At 47.2% G+C, this 10,605-nt stretch overlaps 1 protein-coding gene across 1 annotated transcript; it reads left to right on the top strand.

Moving 5' to 3' along the window:
* Positions 1-2,356: 2,356 nt before the first annotated feature.
* On the top strand, positions 2,357-5,557 carry LOC142558506 (DNA polymerase delta catalytic subunit-like). Its single transcript, XM_075670634.1, has one exon. The coding sequence runs from the start codon at positions 2,549-2,551 to the stop codon at positions 5,555-5,557; it is 3,009 nt and encodes a 1,002-aa protein (XP_075526749.1). The 5' UTR covers positions 2,357-2,548.
* The last annotated feature ends 5,048 nt before the right edge of the window (positions 5,558-10,605 follow it).

The raw sequence follows: 10,605 nt of genomic DNA, 5'->3' as shown, positions 1-10,605 counted from the left end.
TTTACTCATAATGGCAAAGGCCTTTAGCGCAATTAAAAAAAAAGACAGTGACGTGACAGAGACACAGGACAGCGCTATCCTGTGTCTCTGTCACGTCCCTGTCTTTTTTTCTTTAATTGCGCTAAAGGCTTTGTTTGCCATTGCGAGTCGAGGCAGCGTGACTGTCGAGCTTCTTGCTGTGCAAGCGCTGCCTGCGTTTGAAAGACGAGGGGCGCCAACGTTCGATGAGCGCAGGAATTGCCCAAGCGGCGACGCCGGCGCAGGCTGGCACGCGCGTGCAGGAGGTACGTACTTCCGGGGGCGCGCCGACGTCTCTGCAGGCCTCGGCGTGAGGAAACGTGTCGGAGCTTCTCTTGACTTCGTCCGCTTCGCTACACATTCGCCGCAGTAGAGAATACATAGCCGCGGCCGACGTAACTCGGTTCGTCGCTAGGCAACGGTCAGTTGCTGCTTTGCGCGCGAGGGAAGGCACTGCCGGCACGTAACTGAAGCACATCACGACGGCTCATTCGTAACACTTGTATGTAGTCGTGATGAACCAGCTTTTTCAAGCTGTCGAGTACAGGCTTGTTGCAAATTAAAGTTAGGCGCACAAGTTAGTCGGGATAATGGAACGGGTGGGGGGGACGGGGCAAGAGGTCTGATGGACCCCAGTCGTCTACGCCTACATGACTCTCCATCAGCGCGTGCGAACGGCGGCAAATGAATCTGCTATACGTTGCAGAAGGGTTGAACATTGAGTTTGTTGGTTCATCGAACCTTTTGGAGAAGCGCTAAAGGACGGGACCAAGAAAGACACCAATACTATACTACAATACCATTAGCTGCAATATTGTACTATACCACTCATAGGTAGCAAGTGTGCAAGAAAAGAGAGAGAGAGAAACAAAAGGGGAGGAAAGACAGGGAGGTTAGCCAGTGTAAGTACCGGCTGGCGCTTCATCAACGTGTCTAACAGAAGCCCACTCAACACCACAATAGGAGTAATCACCGTCAGCTAGCTCAACCACTTGAGGCCAGCTATAAAACGCGGCTTCCTCGGATGTCTTTCGGACCAAGAGCAACGATCTCAATTCCAGATGAATAAACAACGTTTGACTCATTTCATCTCCGCGGTATTTCTCCGTTGCTAACATCTTGCTGTGCTGGACCGCGTACGTTTTTTTTTTTTTGTGAGATTGCATTCACTGACCTGATAGCAATCTTATAGAGCTTGACAGAATTCTGCGTTGCCCCATAAAGTATACATTCCTGCAGTGTGCCAGATTTTAAGCTACCGTGCCAAATCAAGTACCGACAATTGTGTGCTAGAAAGAACATTGCACAGAATAAAATTATGCCCTCAAATATACCATCGAATAGCATGATAATGTGTGGGGTTACGCATTACTGGATTGTATACTCGTGTAAAATAGACGACAGAACAGAGACTGGAGTTGCACTAAGCGCACACGTCCGCACCTTGTCAGAAATGCGTTGACTGCTACTTAACACTGTCTTACAGATCGAAAACAGCGGGCGAAGTTCGAACGACTGACTCATACAGCTCGCCTATAAATTCGAGTACAGACAAAGGAATCGCTCGTCGATCCACGTCTGAGTTACGGCAGCCAGTCGGTATTTCACAAGTGTGAAGCGATACCAACCAATACCGATACGCATGAAAGCAAAAGACTGGAGTCCATAGGGATAAAAAAGCAAATGGTTGTTGCACGAGCAATTTCTCTCTGAGACTGCAGTCTAGGGAAAGAAGGAGCTGTAGACCACTCCCAATACGGTTACACGGCGCAAGTGTAAAGCGTGCTGTTTTGTTGCATTGTTCAAATGACTTTCCGCGCCTGTTTGCTTCGTCGCCGGAATGCTCTCATATCGCCCCGTGTATCGATCTTTTGCTCATTTATCCATTTATTGCGCGCAGGCAGAACCACTGCCAAAATACTTAGTACTTAGCACTAAGTACTTAATACCAAGCTTAGTGCTAAATGCTATACCTTCACACATTTCCCATCTAAAACATGGAATTTATGACGTATTTCGCGTTCCCTAATTGATTCCGACGCATGCATGCAGTCAGCAGAAGCACATCCTTGGAGATCTGTTTCTGTTATCCAGGGACAACATAAACTCTCCAACGCGCCTCGCACGCTGGCAGTCTGCCGGGCTCTTGCGATATGGAAGCCGTTTAACCTCGTACCGCCGGTTTCATCGCCTGATTAAAAAAAAAGAAACATTCGCCGCCGGAAAGCGGATGAGCGCCGTTAGACAGCCGTATGCAGATTGCAAGTGCTCGGGAGATTGAGCGATGTGCAGAGAGAGCGTGAGAGTGCCCGCAGCGTTTCCTGCAAAGAGTTGCGACAGATGGGGCGATAGTGGTGGTGGCGGTGGCTTCGACTGCGAGGAATGCGTCTCCTTTCGGTCGGGTCTGCCGCCGTCGTAGCAAGTCTACTATCTAAGGCTCTCCTCGTAGACAGGGCGTGTTATCTGCTCTCCGGGAGAAAATAGAAGCTCAGTTGCTCGCTGGCGCGCTGTATGCAAGGAGCTTTACACGATGGCCGAAGAATGCGAGCCCATGTCTAACAGACGTTGCAAGTATCCGCTGTATCCGGTTGACATAGTTTATCACAGTGACCGCCAACGTGGCGAATGTCGCGTCTACATCTTCGCTAAGCAGGTCGCGTGCCCGGACCCGTGCTACCGGCAGAGGATTGTTGTTCTCGAAGTCACGGGATGGATGCCATACATGTATATCAAGGTGAAGGAAGGCAACATCGGAAAAATGGTGCGTACTATTCGTGATTACATTGGAAAAATCAAGCGAGACTACGTGGGTCGGGAGATCAGGTGCGACTACAAAATTGACACATCAAGTGACTTGACGTTACTCGACGGCTATGGCTACCACCCGGACGACAGCGAGGAACGATTCATCAAGGTATCTCTTGGTGATACAAGTGTGTATAAAAAGTTTGCCGAGATCGCGCCATGCGAAGTGTACATGGCGCAGGTGGACCATGTGTGCCAATTTAAGGTCGACGTGGGGCTGGCCCATCCCAACAAACTCCTCGTCTTGGGGCCTGACTTCGAGTACGATGAACGGAGTTCCCGCTTTGTAACGTCGGTGGGCAACCTCAAGACAGGGGACAACGTCGATAAAGAGACTCCCCTGTTGAAAGCCATGAGCATCGACATCAAGTGCATCTCTCAATCTGGTAGCTTTCCCAAGGCCGAAAACAAGGACGACCAAATTATCCAGATCGCTTCAGTGGTCACTACGGATGTGCTGCGCGCCACCCACGACAGCGACGACTTTCGGAAGTACGCCTTCGTTGTCGGCTCCTGTGAGTCCGTGGATAATACCGAAGTGAGGCATTACGACAGCGAGTCCGACATGCTCGAGGGGTTTATGAGTCACGTGGTGTCGATGGACCCGGACGTGATCACGGGTTACGAAGGGCGCAGTTTTAATTGGCCCTACATTCTGGAAAGGTTCAAACGTTTCAAGTTGAAGCCCTCGTTTTCACGACGCCCTGACGGCGGGGAATGGTCCCACTACGTGTACGACAATAAGGAGGTCGTTTCATCGCACGATCGGATTCTGGTCGACATGCGTGATGTAATCACGGCCGAACAGAAACTCAGGTCGTACAGCTTGGACTGCGTCGTCAGAGAGTTTATACCAGGTGAGGTGCAGTTGGAAGATGTCACGTATGAGCAGGTGAAAGAGTTTCACGAGGGCACTTCTGCCACGAGATCCAGGATCACCGGATGCTGCGTGAAGCGCGCTCTCATGCCACTGAAGCTTATGATCAAGTTCAACACAATGACTTCCGTAATCGAAATAGCCAACATAACGGGCGTGCCGATGCGTTACGTATACAGCAGGGGTCAACAAGTACGTGTCATGACTCTCATCGCCAGGGAGGCGCACGCCCGCCGAATGTTATTTCCAACAAGGAAGGAGACGTTGGGCGAGAATGAACAACAAGGGTACTGCAGTGACTACCTAGATGACTTTAATGACTCGGATGATGAAGAGGAAGCAAGTGCTAAGAAACCAGCCTCTACTAGAAAGAGAAAGGCAGAAAGTAGTGATCTAAACAGCACGGGATATCAAGGAGCCGAGGGGCTCGAACCAAAGGTTGGATTCTATCATGATCCGGTGTGCACATTGGACTTTGCTTCCCTGTACCCGAGTATCATCATCGCTATGAACCTGTGCTACTCGACTCTTCGCCTGAACTCGAAGCGGCAGACTGAGAATACGGAAAGTAAAGAAAAACAAGACGAAGATTGTTATGAATATGAACAAGGAAAACCTTTCCCGGAGGGGGATGAGTTCGTGTCCGAGAGTGTCAGGAAGGGAATCTTGCCGACGATTTTGGTCGACCTTCTGAGAGCGAGAAAGCAAGTGAAGGAGGAGATGGCCAAATTCGAGCACGACCCATTCACGCTGTCGCTCCTTAACGAGCTCCAATTGGCCATCAAGAAGTGTGCGAATTCAGTGTACGGCTTCACGGGTGCAGTGCGCAATGCAATCCTGCCCTGCACTGAAATTGCCCGATCTGTGACAGCCTACGGCAGAACTCTGATGGACAAGACGGTTTACTACGTCGAAAAAAAGTACACCCAGCACGAAGTGATTTACGGAGACACAGACTCGGTGATGATTATCTGCCGAGGCAAGACGGTGGCCGAAGCTATGGAGATGGGCAAAGCACTGGCCGAGCTAATTTCGTCGCACTTTCCTCGCCCCATACAACTAGAGTTTGAGGAAGTCTTCATGCCGTACCTGCTTCTCGACAAGAAGAGGTACGCAGGCGCCGTGTACTCTTCCAACCCCAACACGCGCGACAAGGTCGAAGTCAAAGGCTTAGAGATGGTACGTAGAGGCTGTTTGCCCTACCTGGCACGCGTCATGGAAGCTTGCATCCACGAAATGATCGTGAATGTGGACATACCGGCTGCTCAGGAAACAGCCAGAAAGGCACAGCATGACCTGCTGTCGGGTCGCGTGGACATTGCGGAACTGACCTTGCGCAAGAAGTACGACAAGGCGGACTACAAAAGCCACTCGCCTCATTTGCATGTTATCAAAAAGAAGAAAGCTAGGGGGGAGAAACCTGCCAGCGTGGGTGATTTGATTCCCTACGTCGTGTGCAAAGAGCTCGTGACAGACGAGGAGGAACTTCGAAAGGAGTATGAAGAACGGCCACAAGAGTTCGTCAAGGGCAGGAAGCGCTTTCTGCGCAAAATGGCATGCAGGGCTGAAGACCCGGAGTACGTGAGCAAGCATGGCGTGCCCATTGACTACGTCTACTGCGCGGAAATCCATTTGGAGAAACCTTTAAAGAAACTCTTTGCGTGCGTACAAGGTGGGAAGCCTCATACTGCCACCACCAGCCCCACAAAAGACGGGGCAAAGAACCAAGAAGGAAAAGAAAATATTTTCTGTGAAAAAAAAAGATACCTTTCTGTTTTCAATAAACGGCTTAGATTACATTGGTCTTGCTTTTTCTCATGCGTCGTCCGCTGTTTGGGACGCAGCATGCTTCTCTAAGCCCACCGAGAATACTGGCGCAAAACTCAACCGACATACTAGAACAATGGCTTCGTCCATACTTTCTTTTTATCGCTGCGGATAGAAAGAGCATTCTCAAACAGTCTAGGAACGTCGGTAACACACTTTACGATTGTTTCCCGGATTGGTCCGGTGTCTTCGTTACATAAGCAGATATGTTATAGATAAGCGAACAAAGGAAATCGTTGGCCTTGGTGGACAGAGATTAGGTCGGCACTATTGCTGTCGTCCACGGTGCACATTGATTCAGGTAGTTGTACAGCGAGCCATAGGATATCGGTACCTGTCCATAGGTCTTGCACGTTACATTACACCTCCCTCCCCTTAGTTGGAGCTTCCATCGCGAAGAAGTTGCCGTCTTTTTCGCATTGATCTGTGCAGCTGTGGAGCTTCCGGCTTTATGTCTAGATCCCTTTTTTCTCCATGGTATTTATTTATTTATTTATTTATTTATTTATTTATTTATTTATTTATTTATTCAATTCCCCTCAAGGGATTAAGGCATTAGCCAGCGCCATGGATGCAATGTTAATAAATGCAACAGAACACGCAGCAACAATAGAAACAACACAATACAATTGATGACCATAACAAGAATGATGGCCATATTGACAAAGCAGGTTCATAGCAGTACTTTTAAAGGCATTTATATCTCTAATGGTGACAACAGTATACATGGAAGGCGATTAAAGCATGAACGTGTACTGGGAATAAATGGGTCATAGTGACATTTAGGGCTTGAAAATGGAAGACCTACTTTAGGACGCTGATCAATGCGTGTTGAACTGTACGATGGCTTTGTTAGTAACCTGTCCTTAAGCAATGACTTAATATCACAAATTCTTTGAAATAGAAAAAAAATGTTTAAAGTTTGAATCCTTAGCTTTAAGAACCACTTTAAATTTCACTTTCTTCAGAGGGCAGCGTAACTAATGGTATGTAGTGCGATTTCGTATGTCATCATTATCTCCTTAGTACTAGCAGTATGATCTCGTAGTGTGGTTGTTTCTTCTTGTAACAATTAACTAACATTTAGCATTGAGATATGTAAGTATCTCTTAACCTGTATACTCTGTCTTCGAATAGTTAGTGTTCTCTGTTCATAGCATGCCGATCGTGATCTCGTTTATGCGGTAGCTGCAAAGCTGATTCTATTTCGCTTTCTTTTCTAAAGAGTGCCCATATACTCGCGCTATGCTACCGCTTGCCTTGCCTTGCCTGCTTGCCTTGCCTTGCCTGCTTGCCTTGCCTTGGAACACTTTCAAAGCACGTTCGTGGGTTAATTTTAGTTCCGGCCTGTTTCCATTTGTTATGATTGATTGATTGATTGATTGATTGATTGATTGATTGATTGATTGATTGATTGATTGATTGATTGATTGATTGATTGATCGATTGATTGATTGATTGATTGATTGATCAGCGTTTTCTCTACTTTTCCACCAGCAAGCAATTTTCCAGGCGGATAACAAACGCTGTGATCGGACTAGAGTTGGTGCGTATGTACGACTACATAGGAACGGCGATGGAATAATGATGGGACAGAGAGAATGCGTCCCAGCGCACAGCGGCATAGTCATAGACTGCTCACGTCGTGCTCCCTCAAGAAAGGCGATATCGAATAAGGCAGTTATGGACATATGGTCTGCACACGCATTTATGGCTGTGCACCACCGTGTGCCCCTGAACACCTTTGCGTACTTTGTTCTCGTGTTCCGTGAGGCACTCATTCAAGCATTGCTCAGTCTGACTGACAGCCGCACTACTGCGATGAGGAATACTGTACGGTATGTACGGGCTGTCGCACAGTCGACATAAATGCACCTGTTACTGTGTTCAATGCTGCACGTTTTCCTGTCCCTATGAAAACCAATACGCTACGATCGTTACGTACGAAAGGTGCCGCAGTTGCTGCTTCGGCAACTTTTCAGGCGTGGGCAAAACTTTGACGCCGGTATCGTTGCCAGTCTGCACGGGGCCTTGTGCCACTCCGTGTCACCTCTCTTGTGTTGCCATCAGTACAGCGCTGCCCATCGCCAGGGACCTAATTTGCATAGACTCGATCCACCGGCAGCTTCGCTTAATATTACAGTGCGTGAAGGCAGGAACGTGAAACGGGACACGAGGTGGAAGGCTGGTTTCTAATTCATGAAATTCATGTGTTCCGAACTTTGCCGCTTGCTTGCTTGTTTGCTTCCTTTATACCTTGGCGTTTAGACGCTACATGAGATTGCACAAGAAACCGGAGATTATGCCGAGGAGAAACATAAAACCGGAAACAAGTATAAGGAAGGGTAAAGTGGAAATTATATAAAAAAATAATAAAGTAAGCTAACTAAATTTTCAGGGGAACACGTATGCTTTATGAAAGGGTAGCAAATTTGTAAGCAATAAATTGAAGTTCAATCTAGCTTTGCGATGTTGTGAAACACGATTTATTGAATCAGTAAATGAGCCAGTTATTCCCATTGGGTGACAAAGGAATTCGCAGATATATGTCTTCTGGCTGAAGCCAAATGTACATGCGCTAAAGGAGAGGCTACGTTGAAGCACCAACAGAAGACCAGTGGGAGGCCCAGCTGCCAAGCCCAAGTCCTGAGGACCAGCTACGGCTGGTGAACAGAACTAGGCTATCAGCGCAGGGCCACGGCTACCTGGAATAGGCTGGCCACCCACCTCCGGGCATCAACAGCTTGGTCTCTGAAATGAAGCCTGTTGCTTCATTCTTCTGCTTTCTGCCACTCATGCTTGATGCTGGTTTGTTCATGATTTTATTTCCACTTTTTCTTCTTCTTCTCTTGCTTTGCATCTTTCTTAGGCTTTGAGAAGGCGGGCGTGGTGTTCCCCTTCGTTGAGAACACCGAATTCGAGGTGGCGGGGGTTTGGAATGGTCAAGTGTTCTTATTCGCGAGAAAAGGGGCATGTCCGCATTTGAGCCTACGGCACGGCAGCTCTCAATGCTCACACGGCATCCCTCCGTCCGGCAGCGCAGAATCAAAACGGAAGAACGAGGGGCGTGTCTACTGTGCGCATCCTAACCTGACCACAACTGTCTCCTCCGGCAAGCCGGCATTAGAGTGTACTGGAATATGGTACTAGAACACCATGCTAGGAAAGTACTGAGTGCCGATTTGAATCCAACAGAATATCCTAGTACACTCTAACCAGCATTCAATCAAAAGGCGAGACCGCGGAACTCATCCTGCCTATAGAAAAGCTCGTGCGTGGGATGAGTGGGAGGTAACTGTTGTCATCGCGTCCCTGGTAACTGAACGGTTTGGGCGGCTAGACTCCGGTCCCGAACCAAGTTTGCTTCTCGAGAGAGTCGCGTCTCGAGAGTCGCTTGATCTTCGCAGGGACCGTAACGGCAAACGGCGATTTGGAACCAGCAAAATGACAAGGTCTGCTTCCCAGTTTCTTTCCGCGAGGATGGCTGTCTTATGGTTTAACATTGTCAGTTTTGCCAAAATAAAGAAGGCTGTCCGGCAGCGCAATGGCAAATTACAGTCCGTTTTCTCTCCTGTTAGAGAAGTAATCGGGCCCGTCAAATGAAGAAGCGTATCTGCTCCCCCCATCCCTCCCCTCTCGCCTTATACTCTCCTAAACATTTCGTTTCTGGCTGAGCTTTTTGGTCTCCGATAAAGCTATAGCCGCAGTGCATACGGGCATCAGTTACCACAAGTAAACAACCGAGACGTCTTCCAGTTCCTTTCTCAGACAACACTCATACTTACAGATTGCTTGGGACCGCACAATTCTAGGGTGCAGTGGACACGGCCTGGGACTGAGAGGGGAAGGGGTTGACGTCAGTGTCCAAGGCAACACTAGGAACTATACTCGAATATCGACAGAGTACATGAAGCGTTGCTCACGCATCTCAAATCTCAATGGCGCCGGCTACTTATTTCCTCGCTTTATTGTCTGGTTCTCTGGCGATCAATAGAAAGCTTTTCCAACTCCAGGGACGCGGCGCTGATGCAAACTGGGGAGAGCTGGAAACATGCACTGGCCGCGTGGTCTCACTGTCACAATATGTCTCCTGGTATTAACAGTAAACATTTATTGAAAGCTTACCAATATACATGCACCATCTGACACTTACCGCAACTAAAAAAAAAGTTGTCAAGCAAACTATACTGCGGGGTTTTCAACAAAAGTTGCTAAAGTTTTCAACCCACCAGGGTTGCGAGTTAAGCCCACTCTGGTGTACACATATTCTTCCTTCGTACGTGAAAAGTGTGCTGTTTTTTTTTTCCTTTTTTTTTCTGTAGTCATGCATCTACATACGAACTAGCCCAAATATCAGATCTCATGAGTAGTTGAACAAACAATTTGGCAGGAACTAACGTCTCGACACATAAATTTTGCCTTCGCCATGGAAGCAAACGCTGCTGTGGCGAATACAGGTTTACTCGTCATGACATTGGCACCGTGATAGTGCTTGCTCGACCACTGTTCATCACTTCAAGCATCCATTTTGCCGTGAATCTAAATCTTGCTGCAACTGCTGCCACCAGTAGTTCATTTTAAGTGTAACTTCGTTAGCGTAACGTCAATTGATGAAATGCACCCCCAAATAGAAGAATCCAGAAGCATAAACGTGAGCGTTCCGGGTAAATTTTCGAGTGTATCAGAACAGCGTTAATTGTATTAGACGATTCATATACACACCCGAACATCGCCTTCAACAAATGTCTCACAAACGCTGAAAACGCTGAAAATGTTGTAAAATCCGGAATGCGCCACAAATCACGCTAGTAAAGTGCATATATATATATATATATATATATATATATATATATATATATATATGTATATATATATATATATATATGTATATATATATATATATATATATATATATATATATATATATATATATATATATATATATATATATATATATATATAATCAGAAATGCTCGCGAATACATAACAGGTCATCACAGTAAGTAGGTAAATCATATCCCTGGTGGCGCGAATCCATGGTCAAAACTTTAGGAAATCGGACCTGTCTTGTATAACAA

Source organism: Dermacentor variabilis, chromosome 9, assembly GCF_050947875.1.
Source record: "Dermacentor variabilis isolate Ectoservices chromosome 9, ASM5094787v1, whole genome shotgun sequence".
In the NCBI taxonomy this organism is placed as follows: domain Eukaryota; kingdom Metazoa; phylum Arthropoda; class Arachnida; order Ixodida; family Ixodidae; genus Dermacentor; species Dermacentor variabilis.
Note: the sequence above shows the minus strand (reverse complement) of the source record. Positions and strands in the feature narration are given on the sequence as shown.

Coding starts and splice junctions, on each gene's coding strand:
- LOC142558506 (XM_075670634.1), top strand. CDS start 2,549: ATGGCCGAAGAATGCGAGCCCATGTCTAACAGACGTTGCAAGTATCCG.